The sequence below is a fragment of the Nerophis lumbriciformis genome, linkage group LG03, assembly GCF_033978685.3.
Source record: "Nerophis lumbriciformis linkage group LG03, RoL_Nlum_v2.1, whole genome shotgun sequence".
NCBI classification, from domain to species: domain Eukaryota; kingdom Metazoa; phylum Chordata; class Actinopteri; order Syngnathiformes; family Syngnathidae; genus Nerophis; species Nerophis lumbriciformis.
This window is the reverse complement of record NC_084550.2, coordinates 23,683,209-23,707,368: the sequence shown is the minus strand read 5'-3', so window position 1 is coordinate 23,707,368 and position 24,160 is coordinate 23,683,209. Positions and strand designations below refer to the sequence as shown.

At 32.9% G+C, this 24,160-nt stretch overlaps 2 protein-coding genes across 7 annotated transcripts in view; both read left to right on the top strand.

The window, feature by feature from the left end:
• The window catches only part of chd8 (chromodomain helicase DNA binding protein 8), a 153,230-nt gene extending 149,459 nt beyond the window's left edge, over positions 1 to 3,771 (top strand). For all 6 annotated transcript variants that reach the window (XM_061935698.1, XM_061935690.1, XM_061935681.1 and 3 more), the window contains one exon: positions 2,812 to 3,771. In XM_061935698.1, coding sequence (XP_061791682.1) covers positions 2,812 to 3,201 — 390 coding nt within the window. In that variant the 3' untranslated portion in view covers positions 3,202 to 3,771. The remainder of the gene's footprint in view (positions 1 to 2,811) is intronic.
• A 15,514-nt stretch (positions 3,772 to 19,285) lies between these two features.
• The window catches only part of tox4a (TOX high mobility group box family member 4 a), a 57,272-nt gene continuing 52,397 nt past the window's right edge, over positions 19,286 to 24,160 (top strand). The window contains exons 1-2 of the mRNA XM_061935614.2: positions 19,286 to 20,007; positions 20,065 to 20,130. Coding sequence (XP_061791598.1) covers positions 19,900 to 20,007; positions 20,065 to 20,130 — 174 coding nt within the window. The 5' untranslated portion in view covers positions 19,286 to 19,899. The remainder of the gene's footprint in view (positions 20,008 to 20,064; positions 20,131 to 24,160) is intronic.

Here is a 24,160-nt window from a genome sequence, read left to right as displayed (position 1 = left end):
CAACATTATTATTTTTTACTTCCAACACTTAAGTCTAGATCAACTTCAGATCTGTTCGTAGATTATATGCATTTATTATTTTTTGGGGGTTTGTTTTTTTGCCCTTTTTGTCAAAAGAAAACTAAAAAAAATGTATACGGCAAACACTCAGAATATGCAGTATTTTCCCCAAAAATATTTTAAAGTGGAATATTTGATGTGATGGAATTTAATTAGTCTTTTAATAAGTCAATAATTCATAACATTGATTTTGATTAATAATTTTGAGCAATGACAGCTTTAAAGGAAAAAAACGCTAGTATTGTGTTATTAGAGTCAACATTGCGTACATTATTATTTTTTACTTTTACTTCCAACACTCTAGATCAACTTCAGATCTGTTTGTCGATTATACATTTTTATTATTTTGGGTTTTTTTTTGTCAAATGTTTTATTTTTTTTATACGGCAAACACTAAGAATATGCAATATTTTCCCCACAAAGTATTTTAAAGTGGAATATTAATAAGTCAATAATTCATAACATTGGTTTTGATGATTATTTTTTGAGCAATGACAGCTTTAAAGAAGAAAAAAAACAGCCTGTATAGCAGCTTTGTGTTATTAGACTCAACATTATTATTTTTTACTTCCAACACTTAAGTCTAGATCAACTTCAGATCTGTTCGTAGATTATATGTATTTATTATTTTTGGGGGTTTGTTTTTTTGCCCTTTTTGTCAAAGAAAACTAAAAAAAATGTATACGGCAAACACTCAGAATATGCAGTATTTTCCCCTAAAATATTTTAAAGTGGAATATTTGATGTGAAGGAATTGGAGTCTTTAATAAGTCCCAAATTCATAACATTGATTTTGATGATTATTTTTTGAGCAATGACAGCTTTAAAGAAAAAAAACAGCCAGTATAGCAGCTTTGTGTTATTAGTCAACATTATTATTTTTTACTTTCAACACTTAAGTCTCTAGATCAGGGGTCCCCAGACTTTTTGACACAGAGAGTAACAAGCGGTAGAAAATGGATTAGAAAGGAAAGATTTAAAAAAAAACTAAACTTTTTTTTGAACTTGGGACTTCCCGTGGGCCGGATTTTGGATGCTGGGGCGCCGGATCCAGCCCGCGGGCCGTAGTTTCGGGACCCCTGCTCTAGATCAACTTCAGATCTATTCGTCGGTTATAATTTTATTATTTTTTGGGGGTTTGTTTTTTTGCCCTTTTTGTCAAAGAAAACTTAATTTTTTTATACGCCAAACACTCAGAATATGCAATATTTTCCCCAAAAATATTTTAAAGTGGAATATTTGATGTGAAGGAATTTAATAAGTATTTTAATAAGTCAATAATTCATAACATTGATTTTAAAGGTAATTTTTTGAGCAATGACAGCTTTAAAGAAAAAAAACAGCCTTTATATCAGCTTTGCGTTATTCGAATCAACATTATTATTTTTTACTTCCAACACTTAAGTCTCTAGATCAAATTCAGATCTATTCGTCGGTTATAATTTTATTATTTTTTGGGGTTTGTTTTTTTGCCCTTTTTGTCAAAGAATTATTTTTTTTTTAAAGTTATACGGCAAACACTCAGAATATGCAGTATTTTCCCCAAAAATATTTTAAAGTGGAATATTTGATGTGAAGGAATTTAATAAGTCTTTTAGTAAGTCAATAATTCATAACATTGATTTTAAAGATTATTTTTTGAGCAATGACAGCTTTAAAGAAAAAAAAACAGCCTGCTTAGCAGCTTTGTGTTATTAGAGTAAACATTATTATTTTTTTACTTCCAACACTTAAGTCTCTAGATCAACTTTTATAAGTTTTTATTATTTTTTGGGGGGTTTGTTTTTTGTCAATAAAAACATTGTTTGTTTTTTTTAATTCGGCAAACACTTCCCCAAAAAATATTTTAAAGTGTAATATTTGATGTGAAGGAATTGGAGTCTTTAATAAGTCACAAATTCATAACATTGATTTTGATTAAAAAAAATTGAGCAATGACAGCTTTAAGCCTTAGTGGCCACATGCGTGGACAGCACCTTTTAGCTCATATTTCCAAAATTGTGTACACTACTAAATTGGGGTCTTATGGCCACTTATGTGGACACTCATACTGCCATCTGGTGGTGTCAGAAGAGTATAACTTACAATGGAATTTGGAAAAAAAAAGTGTAAAAATAAAAGTTAGCATGTCACTAAACATGAAGTACACGTTTGTGTACTTATGGACTAAGTACATCATATCAAAAGATGTTTTTTAGTTTTTATTCTAATTAGGGTCCAATAAGCCCAAATAGCAAAGAAAAAGAAAAAAAGCATGTAAACAAAGAGCTTGGGCCTTAAGATGTTTTAAAGAAAAAAACAGCCTTCATAGCAGCTTTGAATTATTAGAGTCAACATTGCAACTATTTCCCGTTACATTTCCTCTTTTTGCTCATTTATTCCACTTTTTATGTATTTTTAATTTTTTTTAAAATCCTATTTTATAATGTGCTATCCAGCAGGCCGCAAGTGGGGACGCCCCTGCTTATACAGCGAGGGGTTCGTAAAAAAAACGACATTCCACTGTGTTTTATTTAATAATAATAATAATAGATTTTATTTCTAAAAAGCACTTTACGTCGAGTAAACAACCTCAAAGTGCTACAGTGTATTAAAAAAAATAAAAAGATAATAAAAATGTTAAAAAATACAAATAAGGATAAATAAATAAATAAATACAAAAATAAATAAATAAAAATAAAAAGTAATTTGCGTTGTACTTCCACTCCGGCCGGGCTTCCAACCTCACTTTGCTATACTCCGCTCTCCCAGGGCTTTTTGCCTGAGACCCTCTCCCACCGCCTCCTGACCGAATACACGGAGATCCCCAAGAGAAGCCGCCACCGCCACCACCACCACCACCACCACCACCATCACCACCACCACCAGCAGCAGCAGCACACTCCACAGCCCACGCCCGAGAACCCCTACCTGGAAGGCGTGGAGGAGGAGACCCTGGTCTCGGACGGCGCCTACATGATGGACGAGGAGGACTTGGAGACCTCCCAACACTTCCTCACCAGCCCGGATTTCGACGTCAAAATGGAGGCTGGCGACAGCCTCTCCCAAGGAGACTATGACAGCTCGGACCAGGAGGCGCTGTTGGACGACGTCATCCTCGCCCAGAAGGACTCTGACTCCTCGTCCAGCTCGGAGGACTGACTCTGACCCCCCCGCCCTGGGTCCCCCGACATCATTACTCCTCATTTATTTCTACCTTGTACACGATGAATTTATGTTGTTACTTTTATGGATTTATTTTAAAATAGGGTTTTTGTTTTTCTCATGAAAGAGCTGGTTTGCACCCACCTTTTCTTTTTTTCACCCCCATCAGCAAGAACTTCAACCTCTCTGCCCAGTCCTCCACTGTCCCACGGCCGCCATCTTCCTCCTGAGCGAAGGAGTTCCCCATCGCATTCCCAGCTGTGACCAAAAGGGGACCCCCTGGCTGTAGATACCTTTTTCCTAAACGGGGACCTCCTCAACTTCACCCCTGCCCCCCCCAGCCCGGCGCCACCGTCTTAAACTACCGGTACGGACGCAGCGTTCAACGTTTTTAACTTGTGCGGGGAAGGGGGAAGGCGTGCGCGGCGCATTAGCTACCGAGGATGGTTGTATTCTACATGTAGATCAGGTAAGTTGTGTACTTATGGTGCAAAGTGGACAACAATTCTTGTTTTATGATCTGATTGTATCTGTGACACGAATAACAGCGATCTTCAGTGAAATACGCTCCGTGTGATGTCTTATTTCCACGTCCGCGAGGGGTGTGACGGTACACAAATTTCGGTTCGGTACGTACCTCGATACGTACCTCACGGTTCGGTTTATTTTCGGTACAGTAAGAAAACAACAAAATATACATTTTTTGGTTATTTATTTACCAAATGTCAAACAATGGCTTTATCCTTTTAACATTTGGAACACTATAATAATTCTGCCCGCGTTAATCAACATTAAACTGCCTCAAGATTAAATAAAATGAAAAAACTTTTCTTCTACATATAAAAAGTGCAACAACAGTTTCAAGTCAACTCATCATGCTTAATTTATTTCAGCATTTGGGAAGCCTGTAGTTGATTTTTATTATGTAAACGTTATATTTGTATCAACATGTGATAGCAGGGACCCTGCCATTCAAAACTAGGCTGCTGCATTACTAATGATTAATGTAACTATAGCTGAAAAAATGGTACAATAGTAATAGGAGAGACTATTCATCCCTGAACACCATGGAGTTCATGTAGGCTTTATGATGCACTTACATTATTATATCAACTATCAGAGACATAAACTCTTCATTTAACATAATGTCCTTTTTTGCTGCTTCAACACAGCTCAATCAACACAGAAAAAGGTAAAGTGAAATAACAGACAGACAGGGCTTTGCTGTCCGTAACACACGCACACACACACCGCATAATGAGCTAACGTTACGCTAAAAGCGAATTAGCCTTCACCTCAAGCCAGGACTGAGCTGCCGTTTATATTTCTAGAAGGTCAACGGGCTCATAGTGATGTTACTAGTAGTTGACTGGGGGGTGTTTACTATAATTTGGGGAGATTCCGCAGCCTGATGATTACCTGCTAAATGCTAAGCCCTGACTACATGCGCTCTGAAAACGCACTACTGATTGGCTGTTACCGCTCTGTGTGTAACCAATCAGATGGTTGTGTGGGTGGGACAATGCTGGGTGCTGTGTAGAGGACTGACAGAGGCAGAAGGAAGCGGAGCAGCTTGTTAAGACTTTAGCTTAGGCGGCTACTTACCGTATTTTTCGGACTATAAGTCGCAGTTTTTTTCATAGTTTGGCCGGGCTCCAGTGCGATTTATGTTTTTTTCCTTCTTTATTATGCATTTTCGGCAGGTGCGACTTATACTCCGAAAAATACGGTAATATGTCCGTGTAGAAGCTCGTTCGGTACACCTCCGAATCGAACCGAAACCCCCGTACCGAAACGGTTCGATACAAATACACGTACCGTTACTCCCCTAACGTCCGCCCAGCAGCTGGACACCAGTGGTTCGTAACCAGAGGTCCGGGAACCGCCCCCCCCAAAAAAAACATTCGGTAATACACTTTTCCACCACATGTGGCAGTATTGTCAATGTTAAAACAAGCGGAAGAATTCTGGCGCTCAAGTGCAAAAAATAGGACTAAAGTGGTGAAGCGCTATTTTCATTTGCGCTTACGTTTTATTGACAGTTTATTTAGGAAACTGTCAGGTTCAAACACTGATGGCATCTATTAAACAAGACAAGAAGCAAGGAATTAAACAGACAGAATTAAATTTGGCTCAATTGAGGGGAAACGTCTGGACTGTACTCTTCATCAATCAATCAATGTTTATTTATATAGCCCTAAATCACAAGTGTCTCAGGGCTGCACAAGCGACGACAACATCCTCGGTTCAGAGCCCACATAAGGGCAAGGAAAAACTCACAACCCAGTGGGACGTCGATGTGAATGACTGAGAAACCTTGGAGAGGACCGCAGATGTGGGTAATATTGTGAAGAGTCCAGTCCATAGTGGATCTAGCATAATAGTGAGAGTCCAGTCCATAGTGGATCTAACATAATAGTAAGAGTCCAGTCCATAGTGGATCTAACATTATAGTGTGAGACTCCAGTCCATAGTGGATCTAACATAATAATGAGAGTCCAGTCCATAGTGGATCTAACATAATAGTGTGAGATTCCAGGCCATAGTGGATCTAACATAATAGTGAGAGTCCAGTCCATAGTGAATCTAACATAATGGTGAGAGTCCAGTCCATAGTGGATCTAACATAATAGTGAGAGTCCAGTCCATAGTGGATCTAACATAATAGTGAGAGTCCAGTCCATAGTGGATCTAACATACGGTAATAGTGAGAGTCCAGTCCATAGTGGATCTAACATAATAGTGTGAGAGTCCAGTCCGTAGTGGATCTATTTTATATATATATATATATATATATATATATATATATATATATATATATATATGTGTGTATTGTCGGAGGCAGATATTTACATATATCCGAATTTAAGTTGTACTTCTTTCATTTATTAGTCATATTTGAAAACAGCTCGTCTTTTTCCATTTATTCTCTTGATGCTCTGTCAGCAAGCTTACTATGTGTGATAACCTTGAGTTCTTTGGAATGTATTATGGCTAGAGAGACATTGTGCTTTTGTTATGGCTAGTGAGGGGGAAGGAAAGAGAGGTGTTTGGCGTTGGGAAGACAGACCATTTTGGGGTGTGCGGGATAGAAGGTTCGAGGGTTAGACTGGTCTCAATCATATTTATATGTTGTCAAAGCTTTGAGAATATATACAACAAAATACCTATTCTGTCTCTGGTGGTTTTTTCAACTCAGCTTTAAGTGTCGGAAAGAACTTGGGAGCGAATTGAGACTTGAATTCCCTGGGAGGAAAAACTGGTCCAAAACGCAACAAATTGGGGGCTCGTCCGGGCGACACGCTGAGAATTGGACACCTCTTACACTCTTCTGGACAGACTCACTAGTGGCCAAACAAAAACAAGGTAAGCAGAGCCTTTTTCTAAAATCTGCTTTAGGAGTCTGTCTTGAAGTATGTAAGTCAAACACTGTTTGTACCCCAGACACAGAGTGGACATTTTGATGGATTGGTTGCATTTTGCCTTGTCCGTCATTGCATATGGTGGCCAACTCATGTCATTGCGTCTTAAATCTTTCACCTGTGACTAGAAGGGTTGGAGGTTCAAGTCCTTTCGTATATTATATTCTTGGGTTAGAGTCCGTTTGAATAATACGATAAAGTTGGAGGTTAAAGTCCTTTTGTATGTTATATTCTTGGGTTAGAGTCCGTTTGAATAATACAATAAAGTTGGAGGTTCAAGTCCTTTTGTATGTTATATTCTTGGGTTAGAGTCCGTTTGAATAATACAATAAAGTTGGAGGTTCAAGTCCTTTCGTATATTATATTCTTGGGTTAGAGTCCGTTTGAATAGTACGATAAAGATAGATTACCGTGACGGGCTGCTTCACTGACGAGTAAGCAAATAGTCGGGTGTGGCTCGCCCTGGGGGTTTGGTCTCCCCTAAAAGAGTTCTGGGTTCAAGTCCTTTTGTTTGATACAATAAAGAGCACAGGTGAAGATTGAGAAAAAATAGACGAGATGGCCACGGAATGTGATGGCGGTGGGGGGGGGGGGGAAAGTGTGATAAATGTACTGTTGTCAACAATGAAATTGGCAGGTAGAGTTTAAAAGAAAAAAGGAGAACGTTTGAAAAATAAGGGTTAAGAGGAAGTTTACAATACTCGAAAAGTCGTGAACTCAAACGTTTGGTAAATAAAGAAAAGTAACTGGAAGTTTTATGGTAAAGTGAGACGCAGTAAGAAAAAAAGGAGGCTCTGCTGGGAGACATTTTGAGATAAGAGATGTGTCGGTGTGACGAGGCTGTGTGACGTGCTGCACGTTGGACGTGGGCCGGAGAGGTGTGACACTGTTAGCATAGCATTGAGCTAGGTTAGCATTGAACTAGGTTAGCATTGAGCTAGGTTAGCATCTGTAAAGTGTTATAAAGGGGAGAAGTGTGGTTCGGCTTATCACTTAGCACACGGCCTTGCGTGTGTTTGTGCCGCGCTATCAAAAATAACTGGCGCACAACACTGTGTGTGTGCATGTTGTGACTGGTTTGAATAAGCAGATGGAGGAACGAGAATAAAAACATGCTTTATTTTGTAGAATATCACGCACGACAGGAGGTCAGAGTGCACAAGTGAAGTGTAGCATGACAGCGTGCTCGAACCAACTGTTACCAAAATGATAGTTTAATTAACTTATAGATAATCTTTAGTTGAATTAAAAAGTTACTTAAATACACATGAAGTAGTACGGATAATCTTTGACTTAGGAGTATTGATTAACATTTAATGGGACAATTAATGCTGTGATTTTAAACGTGATATGCAAAATTGGACAGAGCAGGATGGTGGTAGAGTAACAAGGAAACAACTACTTAAATTACAGATCGCTGAAGATGAAAAGTTAAAAGAACCAAAAGGTCAAAGATCAGCTAGCGTATATTCAGCAGTGGGTGACCTTGCTTTTGAGTCCCAGCAGGTGGAGGAAAGAAACCTCAACAGACGTGTGACCAGACGGTTGGACTCGGGTGGTGGACACGGTGCTTTAAGGCCAAGACAGGGTGAAAACTGTTTCATCTGTGACCAGCCGGGTCACTGGCAACGTGAATGTCCTAACTCCTCTGAACGAGACAGGCTCCCCATTGCAGACAAAACATCATACAGGCATGGCAAAGGACGCCCAAGGCAGAAGCCCCAGCAGGAAATACAGACAGGCCCCCTGCTGGACATAAGTGTCAACGGACAATGTTATCAGTTTGTGATTGACACTGGTGCCACCCACTCATTTCTGAATGCAGAGGTACCAAAGCCACTTTGTGCTTCCTTTTTGAAGGTCGAAGGCTTCGCTGAGGTCACAAGAATGTTACCGGTCACCAAACCTCTTCCGGTTCAGATTGCTGGACATACGCTGAAGCACCCCTTCGTGGTTGACCTGCACACACCTTGCCTAATTGGTAATGACCTCCTTTACAGACTGTACCCTGACATTCAATATCGCACAGAAGGAACCTTCCTGGTGTTACCTGACGGCTCAACCACCAAGCTGCGACACCACTACCAAAGCTCCTCCATGAGCTCCTACCACAGCCTGAAACACCAGAAATGGCTGACATCTCCAACTGCTCTATCAGTGAAAACCCTGGCTGACTGAGATGCTTCCGTGTGTACCGCCACCCGACTCGCCTCATGTTCATGCCAGGAGGCCTTTGACTCCTTTATATTTATATATGTTGGAACTCAAGGTGTGGCTGCTCATGTTGACATATCTTTGCTACAACTAGCATAGTATAAGATGGACAATTGCTGTCCCACATTGTTCCCTTGCTCTTTGCCCCGCCTACAAAACCAAAGACTTAGGTCCAATGATAAAACACGGCGTAGCTGCCACTCATTGCACCGACACCCAAAACCACATTTTCACATAGCTATGGGCTGCACTTTGGACACCCCGGCTGTAGGCTACGAGGAGCTAGCAGCTACACAACAGCTGAGCTAAAACGACACATTACATTTAAGCATATCAAAAAATATATCTGCTTATTACATACACACAGTCACCATGACAGAAGTCTGATAGAAAGTATTCAGTAACAAACGTGTCCGCATCATTCGACTTTCTACAACATAAGCTTGACTTAATTTGTTATTGTGGCCACCAGGCGTGGTGAAATGTCAAATTACTATTGCAAAAAGCATCCGCCATAAGGTTAGTGTTTTTCTAGTATTTGTGTCGATAGAAATATAGGCATATTTTGAAGCTTTCACCATATTGAATAAGGTACATAACATTTAGGATTTAGTTGAGTTTGAGTTATTTCTGATTTCGCTAAGGGGTCCCCTACCCTAACACCACCCTCCAGTGGTCCACAGAGACTGAAATGACTTTTATTGACCTCAAACATGACCTGTCCTCCGCCCCTGCTCTTGCTGTACTTGACTATTAGCTGACCTTTTTCTTAGATGTTTCTGAAAGTGATAGTATTACTGACACAGTTCCTTTTTCAGAAACAGAAGGGGGAGGAGGTGAGGGTGGATTCAGACTCCGTACAACAAAATAGCTTTAACAATATTCCTGTGGGGAAGAAGTTATAACTAAATTGTTGTAAGTTTGTAAATTTAACTTGAAAATAACGATTTTGCACATCGATAGTAGTTTAGTAAATCAATTTGGAATATGGAGGAGGTGAGGGTGAACCGTGTATAGTTTTTGACTTCATTGATATGATCAATCCGGGGAAAGGGAAAAGATACTTGCTGACTTGTGTTGACAATCACAGTGGTTGGCCGGAAGCAACCCCAACCTCAAAAGAGGATGCAAAATCAGTAATTAAATGGCTTGTGAATGACCTAATTCCCCGACATGGTTTCCCCAAAAAGATTAGGTCAGACAAAACACCCATTTTAAAATTACTCACTTAGCCTTGGTCGAAAATGCTCTTGGACTAGAACACAGGTTCGGTTTGGGGGTACCATCTTCAGTCCCAAGGTAAGGTTGAAAGGATGAACCAGAATATCAAAAATGAATTGGCTAAAATCTGTGCACAGACCAAATTGAATTGGATTGACATGTTGCAATTAGCGTTAATGATCATTCGAATGTCCGTGAATAAAACTGTTTTACCGCCCTTTGAGTTTTTCACCCTATGAACTGCATACAGGTCAGCCCCTTCCCAGGATCAACACCCCCCTGGAAGAAGGAATCAGCGTAAAACCAAAATGGTAGGAAAAACTGGTCCAAAACGCAACAGTATATATATATGTATGTATATATACATACGTATATATATATATATGTACATATATATATATGTACATGTATATATATATATATATGTACATATATATATATATATATGTACATGTGTGTATATATATATATATATATGTACATATATCTATATATACATATATACATACATATATATATATATACACATATATATATATGTATGTATATATATATATATGTGTAGCCCTTGATTTTTCATAATAGGTAAAAATAGGGTTTAAAAAAATTGGACGTGGATGCATTTTTTTTATTTATTTTTTTACTTTCAGAGTAAAAATAAAGTGTAAAAAAAAATTGCACATAAATGCATTTTTGTTACTTAAAAAACTACTTTTACAATAACAATATAGTTTGAAAAAAATTGGAAAGAAATGTATTTTTCCGAATTGTTTTTAACTTTTAGAGTAAAAATAGTCTTCAAAGAATTGACATAAATGCATTTTTTTTTTATCTTTAAAATAAAATAAAGTGTAAAAATGACAAATGCATTTTTGTTAATTAAAGCAACTTTTAGAGTAACAGTAAAAAATTAACAATTTTTTTCTTAATTGTTTTTTACTTTTAGACTAAAAATAGAGTTGTAAAAAATTGGACATAAATACATTATTCTTGATATTTATTTTTTAAGTAAAAATTTCGTTTTAAAAAATTTGACTTAAATGCCTTTTTGTGTTTACTTTTAGTGTAAAAATAAAAAAAAACATTATTTTATAGTTTTAATGTGTCCTTTCTAATCTTTTTTTTTTTTTTTTTTTACCGCTTGTTATAATTTTACGTATGAAATGATTAAATGCATTTTAAAAGAAAAAAAATAGTCTGATTATTTACAGGAACACGTGACCACGCACTCCTTTTTCAATGTTTCACTCTCTTTTCCGACGGTCCTTGAAAGACCTGTGTAAACGTCAGAAATTAGGTTGTGTTCAAGTGCATTTTATTGTTCGGAAAACTTGCTGCTACTGAAAAAATTGACGTAAATTAAATTTTCTTGATTTTTTTGTATTTCAAGGCAAATAGGTTTTAAAAAAATTGGGCGTGACTGACTTTTTGTTACTTAAAAAACAACTCTTACAATAACAATATACCGTAGTTTAAAAAAAAAATGGAAATAAATGTATTTTTCCGAATTGTTTTTAACTTTTAGAGTAAAAATAGTCTTAAGAAAATTGACATAAATGCATTTTTTTTTTTTATCTTTAAAGTAAAAATACGTTTAAGAAAAATTGGACACATGCATTTTTTTTTTTTGTCTGTCTATCTGTGTTGGCCCTGCGATGAGGTGGCGACTTGTCCAGGGTGTACCCCGCCTTCCGCCCGATTGTAGCTGAGATAGGCTCCAGCGCCCCCCGCGACCACGAAGGGAATAAGCGGTAGGAAATGGATGGATGGATGGACTTTTAGCGTAAAAATAAAGTGCAAAAACGACAAATGCATTTTTTTAATTAAAACAACTTTTAGAGTAACAATAAAAAATTAACAATTTTTTCTTAATTGTTTTTTACTTTTAGACTAAAAATAGAGTTGTAAAAAAAATTGGACATAAATACAGTATTCTTTATTTTAGTTTTTTTAAGTCAAAATTTAGTTTTAAAAAATTGGAAAATTTTGCCTTTTTGTTTTTTTACTTTTAGTGTAAAAATAAAAAAACATTTATTTTTTTTGTCCTTTCTAATCTTTTTTTTTTTTTACCGCTTGTTACAGTTATAAGCTTGTCATATTTATACGTATAAAACGATTAAATGCATTTTAAAAAATCCGATTATTTACTGGAACACGTGACCATGCATTCCCTTTTCAATGTTTCACTCTCTTTTCCGACGGTCCTTGAAAGTGTCCGCTACACTTGTTCATTGGACCTGTGTAAACGTCAGAAATTAGGTTGTGTTCAAGTGCATTTTATTGTTCGGAAAACTTGCTGCTACTGAAAAAATGTACGTAAATTAAATTTTCTTGATTTTTTTGTATTTCAAGGTAAAATAGGTTTTAAAAAAATTGGGCGTGAATGACTTTTTGTTACTTAAAAAACAACTCTTACAATAACAATATAGTTTAAAAAAAAAATGGAAATAAATGTATTTTTCCGAATTGTTTTTAACTTTTAGATTAAAAATTGTCTTAAGAAAATTGACATAAATGCATTTTTTTTTAAAGAAAATAAAATGCATTTATGTCAATTTTCTTAAGACTATTTTTAATCTAAAAGTTAAAAATCCATCCATCCATCCATTTTCTACCGCTTATTCCCTTTGGGGTCGCGGGGGGCGCTGGAGCCTATCACAATTCGGAAAAATACATCTATTTCCATTTTTTTTAAACTATATTGTTTAAGAAAAATTGGACACATGCATTTATTTTTTTTTACTTTTAGCGTAAAAATAAAGTGCAAAAACGACAAATGCATTTTTTTCATTAAAACAACTTTTAGAGTAACAATAATTTTTCTTAATTGTTTTTTTTTTTTTTAGCCTAAAAATAGAGTTGTAAAAAAAATTGGACATAAATACAGTATTCTTTATTTTATTTTTTTAAGTCAAAATTTTGTTTTAAAAAATGGGAAAATTTTGCCTTTTTGTTTTTTTACTTTTAGTGTAAAAATAAAAAAACATATTTTTGTTATGTCCTTTCTAATCATTTTTTTTACCGCTTGTTACAGTTATAAGCTTGTCATAATTATACGTATAAAACGATTAAATGCATTAAAAAAAAATTCAGATTATTTACTGGAACACGTGACCATGCATTCCCTTTTCAATGTTTCACTCTCTTTTCCGACGGTCCTTGAAAGTGTCCGCTACACTTGTTCGATTGGACCTGTGTAAACGTCAGAAATTAGGTTGTGTTCAAGTGCATTTTATTGTTCGGAAAACTTGCTGCTACTAAAAAAATGGACATAAATTAAATTTTCTTGATTTTTTTATATTTCAAGGTCAAATAGGTTTTTAAAAAATTGGGCGTGAGTGACTTTTTGTTACTTAAAAAACAACTTTTACAATAACAATGTAGTTTAAAGAAAATGGAAATAAATGTATTTTTCCGAATTGTTTTTAACTTTTAGAGTAAAAATAGTCTTATGAAAATTGACAAATGCTTTTTTCTTTTTTTTTATCTTTAAAGTAAAAATACGTTTAAGAAAAATTGGACACATGCATTTTTTTTATTGACTTTTAGTGTAAAAATAAAGTGCAAAAATGACAAATGCATTTTTTTCATTAAAACAACTTTTAAAGTAACAATAAAAAATTAACACATTTTTCTTAATTGTTTTTTACTTTTAGACTAAAAAATAGGGTTTAAAAAAATTGGACGTGGATGCATTTTTTTTAATTTTTTTTTACTTTCAGAGTAAAAATAAAGTGTAAAAAAAATTGCACATAAATGCATTTTTGTTACTTAAAAAACTACTTTTACAATAACAATATAGTTTGAAAAAAATTGGAAAGAAATTTATTTTTCCGAATTGTTTTTAACTTTTAGAGTAAAAATAGTCTTCAAAAAATTGACATAAATGCATTTTTTTTTTATCTTTAAAATAAAATAAAATTAAAATAAAGTGCAAAAATGACAAATGCATTTTTGTTAATTAAAGCAACTTTTAGAGTAACAGTAAAAAATTAACAATTTTTTTCTTAATTGTTTTTTACTTTTAGACTAAAAATAGAGTTGTAAAAAATTGGACATACCGGTAAATACATTATTCTTGATATTTATTTATTTTTTAAGTAAAAATTTCGTTTTAAAAAATTTGACTTAAATGCCTTTTTGTGTTTTTACTTTTAGTGTAAAAATAAAAAAAAACATTATTTTATTGTTTTAATGTGTCCTTTCTAATCTTTTTTTTTTTTTTTTTTTACCGCTTGTTACAGTTATAAGCTTGTTATAATTTTACGTATGAAATGATTAAATGCATTTTAAAAGAAAAAAAATAGTCTGATTATTTACAGGAACACGTGACCACGCGCTCCTTTTTCAATGTTTCACTCTCTTTTCCGACGGTCCTTGAAAGACCTGTGTAAACGTCAGAAATTAGGTTGTGTTCAAGTGCATTTTATTGTTCGGAAAACTTGCTGCTACTGAAAAAATTGACGTAAATTAAATTTTCTTGATTTTTTTGTAATTCAAGGCAAATAGGTTTTAAAGAAATTGGGCGTGACTGACTTTTTGTTACTTAAAAAACAACTCTTACAATAACAATATAGTTTAAAAAAAAATGGAAATAAATGTATTTTTCCGAATTGTTTTTAACTTTTAGAGTAAAAATAGTCTTAAGAAAATTGACATAAATGCATTTATTTTTTTTATCTTTAAAGTAAAAATACGTTTAAGAAAAATTGGACACATGCATTTTTTTTTTTGTCTGTCTGTGTTGGCCCTGCGATGAGGTGGCGACTTGTCCAGGGTGTACCCCGCCTTCCGCCCGATTGTAGCTGAGATAGGCTCCAGCGCCCCCCGCGACCACGAAGGGAATAAGCGGTAGAAAATGGATGGATGGATGGACTTTTAGCGTAAAAATAAAGTGCAAAAACGACAAATGCATTTTTTTTTATTAAAACAACTTTTAGAGTAACAATAAAAAATTAACAATTTTTTCTTAATTGTTTTTTACTTTTAGACTAAAAATAGAGTTGTAAAAAAATTGGACATACAGTATTCTTTATTTTACTTTTTTTAAGTCAAAATTTAGTTTTAAAAAAATTGGAAAATTTTGCCTTTTTGTTTTTTTACTTTTAGTGTAAAAATTAAAAAAACATTTTTTTTTTTGTCCTTTCTAATCTTTTTTTTTTTTACCGCTTGTTACAGTTATAAGCTTGTCATATTTATACGTATAAAACGATTAAATGCATTTAAAAAAATCCGATTACTTACTGGAACACGTGACCATGCATTCCCTTTTCAATGTTTCACTCTTTTTTCCGACGGTCCTTGAAAGTATCCGCTACACTTGTTCATTGGACCTGTGTAAACGTCAGAAATTAGGTTGTGTTCAAGTGCATTTTATTGTTCGGAAAACTTGCTGCTACTGAAAAAATTTACGTAAATTAAATTTTCTTGATTTTTTTGTATTTCAAGGTAAAATAGGTTTTAAAAAAATTGGGCGTGAATGACTTTTTGTTACTTAAAAAACAACTCTTACAATAACAATATAGTTTAAAAAAAAATGGAAATAAATGTATTTTTCCGAATTGTTTTTAACTTTTAGATTAAAAATAGTCTTAAGAAAATTGACATAAATGCATTTTTTTTTTCTTTAAAAAAAATGCATTTATGTCAATTTTCTTAAGACTATTTTTAATCTAAAAGTTAAAAACAATTCGGAAAAATACATTTATTTCCATTTTTTTTAAACTATATTGTTTAAGAAAAATTGGACACATGCATTTATTTTTTTTTACTTTTAGCGTAAAAATAAAGTGCAAAAACGACAAATGCATTTTTTTCATTAAAACAACTTTTAGAGTAACAATAAAAAATTAACAATTTTTTCTTAATTGTTTTTGACTTTTAGACTAAAAATAGAGTTGTAAAAAAAATTGGACATAAATACAGTATTCTTTATTTTATTTTTTTAAGTCAAAATTTTGTTTTAAAAAATGGGAAAATTTTGCCTTTTTGTTTTTTTACTTTTAGTGTAAAAATAAAAAAACATATTTTTGTTATGTCCTTTCTAATCATTTTTTTTACCGCTTGTTACAGTTATAAGCTTGTCATAATTATACGTATAAAACGATTAACTGCATTAAAAAAAATTCAGATTATTTACTGGAACACGTGACCATGCATTCCCTTTTCAATGTTTCACTCTCTTTTCCGACGGTCCTTGAAAGTGTCCGCTACACTTGTTCGATTGGACCTGTGTAAACGTCAGAAATTAGGTTGTGTTCAAGTGCATTTTATTGTTCGGAAAACTAGCTGCTACTAAAAAAATGGACATAAATTAAATTTTCTTGATTTTTTTATATTTCAAGGTCAAATAGGTTTTTAAAAAATTGGGCGTGAGTGACTTTTTGTTACTGAAAAAACAACTTTTACAATAACAATGTAGTTTAAAGAAAATGGAAATAAATGTATTTTTCCGAATTGTTTTTAACTTTTAGAGTAAAAATAGTCTTATGAAAATTGACAAATGCTTTTTTCTTTTTTTTTTATCTTTAAAGTAAAAATACGTTTAAGAAAAATTGGACACATGCATTTTTTTTTATTGACTTTTAGCGTAAAAATAAAGTGCAAAAACGACAAATGCATTTTTTTCATTAAAACAACTTTTAAAGTAACAATAAAAAATTAACACATTTTTCTTAATTGTTTTTTACTTTTAGACTAAAAATAGAGTTGTAAAAAAATTGGACATAAATACAGTATTCTTTATTTTATTTTTTTTAAGTCAAAATGTAGTTTTAAAAAATTGGAAATTTTTGCCTTTTTGTTTTTTACTTTTAGTGTAAAAATAAAAAAACATATTTTTTTATGTCCTTTCAAATCTTTTTTTTTTACAGCTTGTTACAGTTATAAGCTTGTCATAATTATACATATAAAACGATTAAATGCATTAAAAAAAATTCCGGTTATTTACTGGAACACGTGACCATGCATTCCCTTTTCAATGTTTCACTCTCTTTTCCGACGGTCCTTGAAAGTGTCCGCTACACTTGTTCGATTGGACCTGTGTAAACGTCAGAAATTAGGTTGCGTTCAAGTGCATTTTATTGTTTTCGGAAAACTTGCTGCTACTGAAAAAAATTTACGTAAATTAAATTTTCCTGATTTTTTTATATTTCAAGGTAAAATAGGTTTTAAAAAAATTGGGCGTGAATGATTTTTTGTTACGTAAACAACAACTTTTACACTAACAATATAGTTTAAAAAAAATGGAAATAAATGTATTTTTCCTAATTGTAAGTTTTAGAGTAAAAATAGTCTTAAAAAATTGACATAAATGCATTTTTTTTTTATCTTTAAAGTAAAAATATGTGGGGGGTTTTAATTGGACTTAATGCATTTTTTTTAATTGACTTTTAGCGTAAAATTAAAATGCAAAAATGACAAATGCATTTTTGTTAATTAAAACAACTTTTAGAGTAACAATAAAAAAATTTTTAAACAATTCTTAATTGTTTTTTACTTTTAGACCAAAAATAGAGTTGTAAGAAAATTGAACATAAATACAGTATTCTTTTTTTAAAGTAAAAATTTAGTTTTAAAAAATTGGACGTAAATGCCTTTTTTAGTGTAAAAATAAAAAAACATATATATTATTATCTTTTTTTAATGTGTCCTTTCTAATCCGTTTTTTTACCGCTTGTTACGGTTATAAGCTTGTTATAATCATACGTATAAAATGATTAAATGCATTTTAAAAGAAAAAAAAGTCTGATTTACTGGAATACGTGACCACGCGTTCCTTTTTCAATGTTTCACTCTCTTTTCCGACGGTCCTTGAAAGTGTCCGCTACACTCGTTCGATTGACTGGGTTTCCTGTTAGACTTCATTTTAACACGCATATTGCTTGGCCCTGTGTAAACGTCAGAAATTAGGTTGCGTTCAAGTGCATTTTATTGTTCGGAAAACTTACTGCTACTCATTCTAAACATTATAATCTAAAAATACAGGGCGGCTATTGTTGTGAATTACATTTAATATTGGAATTATACATTTAAGACGATGGAATTGATTTTAAAAGAAAAAAATAGTCCGAATATTTACTGGAACACGTGACCACGCGTTCCCTTTTCAATTTTTCACTCTCTTTTCCGACGGTCCTTGAAGGTGTCCGCTACACTCGTTCGATTGAATGGGTTTGTTGTTAGACTTCATATTAACACACATATTGCTTGGCCCTGTTTAAACTTCAGAAATTAAGTTGCGTTCAAGTGAATTTTATTGTTCGGAAAACTTGCTGCTACTCATTCTAAGCATTATAGTCTAAAAATACAGGCCGGCTATTGTTGTAAATTACATTTAATATTAGAATAAATACGTTTAAGATGATTGAATTGATTTTAAAAGAAAAAAAAATAGTCTGATTATTTACTGGAACACGTGACCACGCGTTCCCCTTCGCTCTCTTTTCCGACGGTCCTTGAACATGTCCGCTACTTGTTAAATTGAATGGGTTTGTTGTGCACCTGGGGATAAGTTGATTGGCAACACTAAATTGGCCCTAGTGTGTGGATGTGAGTGTGAATGTTGTCTGTCTATCTGTGTTGGCCCTGCGATGAGGTGGCGACTTGTCCAGGGTGTACCCCGCCTTCCGCCCGATTGTAGCTGTGATAGGCTCCAGCGCCCCCCGCGACCCCAAAGGGAATAAGCGGTAGAAAATGGATGGATGGATGTTGTTAGACTTCATCTTAACACACATATTGCTTGGCCCTGTGTCAACGTCAGAAATTAAGTTGCGTTCAAGTGCATTTTATTGTTTGGAAAACTTACTGCTACTGATTCTAAACAATATAATCTAAAAATACACAGCGGCTATTGTTGTGCATTACATTTAATAATGGTATTGTAGGTAAAGGACAATTAAATGCATTTTAAAATACAAAAATAGTCAGATTATTTACTGGAACACGTGACCATGCGTACCATTTTCAATGTTTCACTCTTTTTTCCGACGGTCCATGAAAGTATCCATATTGCTTGGCCCTGTGTAAACGTCAGAAATTAGGTTGCGTTCAAGTGCATTTCATTGTTTGGAAAACTTGCTGCTACTCATTCTAAACAATATAGTCTAAAATACAGGGCGGTTATTGTTGTAAATTACATTTAATATTAGAATAAATACGTTTAAGATGATTTTAATAGAAAAAAAATAGTCCGATTATTTACTGGAACGCGTGATCACGCGTTCCCCTTCGCTCTCTTTTCTGACGGTCCTTGAACGTGCCCGCTACTTGTTAAATTGAATGGGTTTGTTGTTAGACTTCATCTTAACACACATATTGCTTGGCCCTGTGTAAACGTTAGAAACTAGGTTGCGTTCAAGTGCGTTTTATTGTTCGGAAAACTTGCTACTACTGATTCTAAACAATATAATCTAAAAATACATAGCGGCTATTGTTGTGCATTACATTTAATAATGGAATTGTAGGTATAGGACAATTAAATGCATTTTAAAATATAAAAAATAGTCCGATTAATTACTGGAACACGTGACCACGCGTTCCCCCTTCACTCTCTTTTCCCACGGTCCTTGAACGTGTCCGCTACACTCGTTCGATTGAATGGGTTTGTTGTTAGACTTCACCTTTACACAACAGTCGGTGCTATTTAAGAGTTTTAGACACTTTCTACAATATCGAATGAACGTTTTTGGGTAGATGCTGTCTGCCCAAGCTATCCCACTGTAGTAGAACAGGCTACTGTTTCCTCAAAGGGGGTTAGCTCGTTAGCATGCTACTAGCATTGTTGTTTGAATGGTCGAAACCACGTCTGAGTTAGTTTAAGAACATTGCTGCTTTAAAAATGGACATTAATTTCTACACCGGGCTGCCGGATGAATGTGCCCAAAATGTGGATTCTGAGTTTATGGACAGCCAAGAAGCATATGGCGGATACTCTGAAGGAAACAAGGTATGCTAAAATCTTGAATGAAATGTAATGTTTCCTTTAATGAACGTTATGTTTCAGTTTACGGAAGGCGGCGATAGTTATCTAACCATAGACGGCACTCCTCATCACTTTTTGTCCGCTGAGGTAAGAGTGTTAACGTTTTCGACTTTTTTTTTTAAAGGCTGTCTTTCAAATTCGCGCACTTAGCACACCGAGTGCGTAAGTGCGTTCACAATAAAAGACCCAGGAAATACCGTACGTAAAATGTAGGGCGCTGCCAGTACCCGGATGTTGCACTTAACACGCCCCAAAATGGCGGAGGGTACAGACATCGGGAAATACTGTACGTATAGTGTAGTGCGCTGATAGTGCCCGGATGTTGCACTTAACACGCCCCAAAAGGGTGGCGGGACAGCGATGGCTTTTAAACTTGTGTTTTTATTTTTTATTTTAATACTCAATTGACAGTCACAATACAGAACCACAAGATGAACAGTCAACAGAGTTAAATTAAAATGGAAATAACATTTAAAAAAAGGGTTGCAAAATAAAAATTAAAAATACATAAATTGCAGTTTTTAGGGCTTTTGGTAAGAAACAGCCTTAGGGTTCATTGAGAAATGGAAGTCATCAAAATATTAAAAAAAAAAAAAAAAACACTTGGTCGTTGGCTTGTAAATGTTTTTATTTTTTATTTATTATTTTTACATTTTTTATTTAAAAATGTTTAATTTTTTATGTTAATTTTTTTATTTAAAATTTGTAATCTTTTATTTTAATTTATTTAATTTTTAATAAAAAACTTCTTTTTTTTAAAATTTGTAATTAATTTTTTTTTTAATTTTTAATTAAATTTTTTTATTTATAATTCACACAAAAGTGAAGGCACTTTCAACATTAAGGAAAGAAAACAAAAGCAAATACAGAGAGTAATAATACTAAAAAATATGAAAAATAAATAAATAAATAATTTTAAAAAAGATAAAAAGGGCTACCTAAGACCCACTTTTATTCTCTGGCTTTTAACACTGTGAGAGTTGTGTGGTCCTCTGTGTTTTTAAATTTCGATTTTTATTTATTGTTTTATTTGGTTCATATTTATTTTTATATTGGTTTTATATTTATTTATTTTTTGTTTTTATTCAGTTATTGGTGGAGCTAAGGATAATAAAAATAAAAAATACATAAATTGCAGTTTTTAGGGCGTTTGGTAAGAAACAGCCTTAGGGTTCATTGAGAAATGGAAGTCATCAAAATATTTTTTTTAAAAAACACTTGGTCGTTGGCTTGTAAATTTTTTTTAAATTTATTTATTATTTTTACTTTTTTTTTTTAAATGTTTAATTTTTTATTTAAAAATGTTTAATTTTTAATGTTAATTTTTTTATTTAAAATTTGTAATGTTTTATTTTAATTTATTTAATTTTTAATAAAAAACTTTTTTTTTTTTAATTTGTAATTAATTTTTTTTTAAATTTTTTATTACAATTTTTTATTTATAATTCACACAAAAGTGAAGGCACTTTCAACATTAAGGAAAGAAAACAAAAGCAAATACAGAGAGTAATAATACTAAAAAATATGAAAAATAAATAAATAAATAATTTTAAAAAAGATAAAAAGGGCTACCTAAGACCCACTTTTATTCTCTGGCTTTTAACACTGTGAGAGTTGTGTGGTCCTCTGTGTTTTTAAATTTCGATTTTTATTTATTGTTTTATTTGGTTCATATTTATTTTTATATTGGTTTTATATTTATTTATTTTTTGTTTTTATTCAGTTATTGGTGGAGCTAAGGATAATAAAAATAAAAAATACATAAATTGCAGTTTTTAGGGCGTTTGGTAAGAAACAGCTTTGGGGTTCATTGAGGAATGGAAGTCATCAAAATATTAAAAAAAACACTTGGTTTTTGGCTTGTAAATGTTTTTATTTATTATTTTTACATTTTTTATTTAAAAATGTTTATTTTTTTATTTTAAAATGTTTAATTTTTTATTTAAGATTTTAAAAATTTGTATTTAAAATTTTTAATTTTTTTATTTAAAATTCAAATTTTTTAAATTTTTTATTGTAAATGTTTTTATTTATTATTTTTACATTTTTTATTTAAAAATGTTTATTTTTTTATTTAAAAATGTTTAATTTTTTATTTAAGATTTTAAAAATTTGTATTTAAAATTTTTAATTTTTTTATTTAAAATTCAAATTTTTTAAATTTTTTATTTACAATTTACACAAAAGTCAAGGCACTTTTAACATCAAGGAAGGAAAACAAAAGCAAATACAGAGAGTAATAATACTAAAAAATATGAAAAATAAATAAATAAAAAAACAAAAAGGGCTACCAAAGACCCAATTTTATTCTCTGGCTTTTAACACTACGTGAGTTGTGTTGTCCTCTGTGTTTTTAAAAATTTAGATTTTTATTTATTGTTTTAATTGGTTTTACCCTTTAAAGTCGTTTTATATTTGTTTTATATTTATTTATATTTTGTTTTTATTCAGTCATTGGTGGAGCTAAGGATAATATTTGAACATTGTTTTTAATACTATTGTGCAGCACTGTGGAATTATTTTTGTTGTTAAAATGTGCTATACAAATAAAGTGGATTGGATTGATTGGACCTAAATCACTTGAAATATTTTTAACAAAGATATCAATTTAAGGGCTTTTGTACTCTTAATCATTCTCCAAGATTTGATTGATAATTATAACCCATTAAGCCAATTAGAAACTGTCGGCCTTACTTTCATAAATCGACATTTATGTAGGAAAACAATAATAATAATAACAAAATGTCAAAGCATTTCTATAAAAAACAATGTTATACATTCTGAAAATGTAAACATTAGCAAGAATATACCTACAAATGTCAGAAAATTAAGTAGTAAACAGTACAGCAGGTACTTAATTTTTATATATGTAATTCTCTAGGGTATTCTTGTAGAATATGCAGAGATGAGATCTGTCAGTATCCAAATATTACTTGAAATATATTTTTGGCAGGCATTCACATTTTGGCACAGCATCGGAACCATTGTAAGGGGGACTTAAGGGTGGGGAACACAGGATATGATGACATGTGTTGTGTGTCGGACACCCGGAAGTGGAAAAGGTAAGAGTGGGAATAAAAGGCAGGAAAAAGACAATAAGCTTTCTTTTGTTGTATTATTAAGCTTAGATTGCTAATAAGTGACAAGTTTGGCACACGACAATGGCGACGAGGATGGGATCGTGTCCCCCTGGATTTTTTCAATGAAAAAAAATGTGCCTTGGCTCAAAAAAGGTTGAAAAACACTGGTTTAAGGGCCAAAACAAGGGTCTGGAGATGTCCCCGTTCTCTATAGAAGAGATCAAATTTGGTATTTTTCTAAACGACTGTAACCTTATAAATGTTTGTCAACATTTTATGCTCCACGCAAAACATTTCTTCCATAAATGTCGATTTATGAAAGTAAGGCCTACAGTTTCTAATTGGCTTAATGAATTTTGGAGAATTATTAAGAGTACAAAAGCCCTTAAATTGATATCTTTGTTGAAAACATTTAAAGTGATTTAGTTAGCCCTTTTTGTCTTTTTTGTTTTGTTTTTAATATTTTTTTTGTATTATTACTCTCTGTATTTGCTTTTGTTTTCTTTCCTTGATGTTGAAAGTGCCTTGACTTTTGTGTGAATTATAAATGTATGTTTGTTGTTCAATAAAAAAATAATAATAATACTAAACATGGAGGACAAATAAAAATTATATTTTTGTTAAAAAACAAAAAATACAAAAAATGACTTCGAATCATAAGCATCATTAATTGTCTTGTCTCAAAAACGGCTTTCAAAGCAATGAGCTACCTGCTGCCACCTACTGGTAGTGAAGAGTATTACATGTTTACTCTGCTGATCTCCAGACAGCACAGACACTCTACAACGGCACATTGTTCGCGGATTATAATTATTGGTTTGCCAATAAAAATAATTTTTCCGACCAATTAGGTGAAATTGCATCATTTCCCACGGCACATTGGTTGAAAAACACGGATGTATTGGTTACTCGGAACCATTGTAAGGGGAACTTAAGGGCGGGGGACACATTATATGATGACATGGGTTGTGTGTCGGACACCCAGAAGTGGAAAAAGTAAGAGCGGGAATAAAAGGCAGGAAAAAGACAATAAGCTT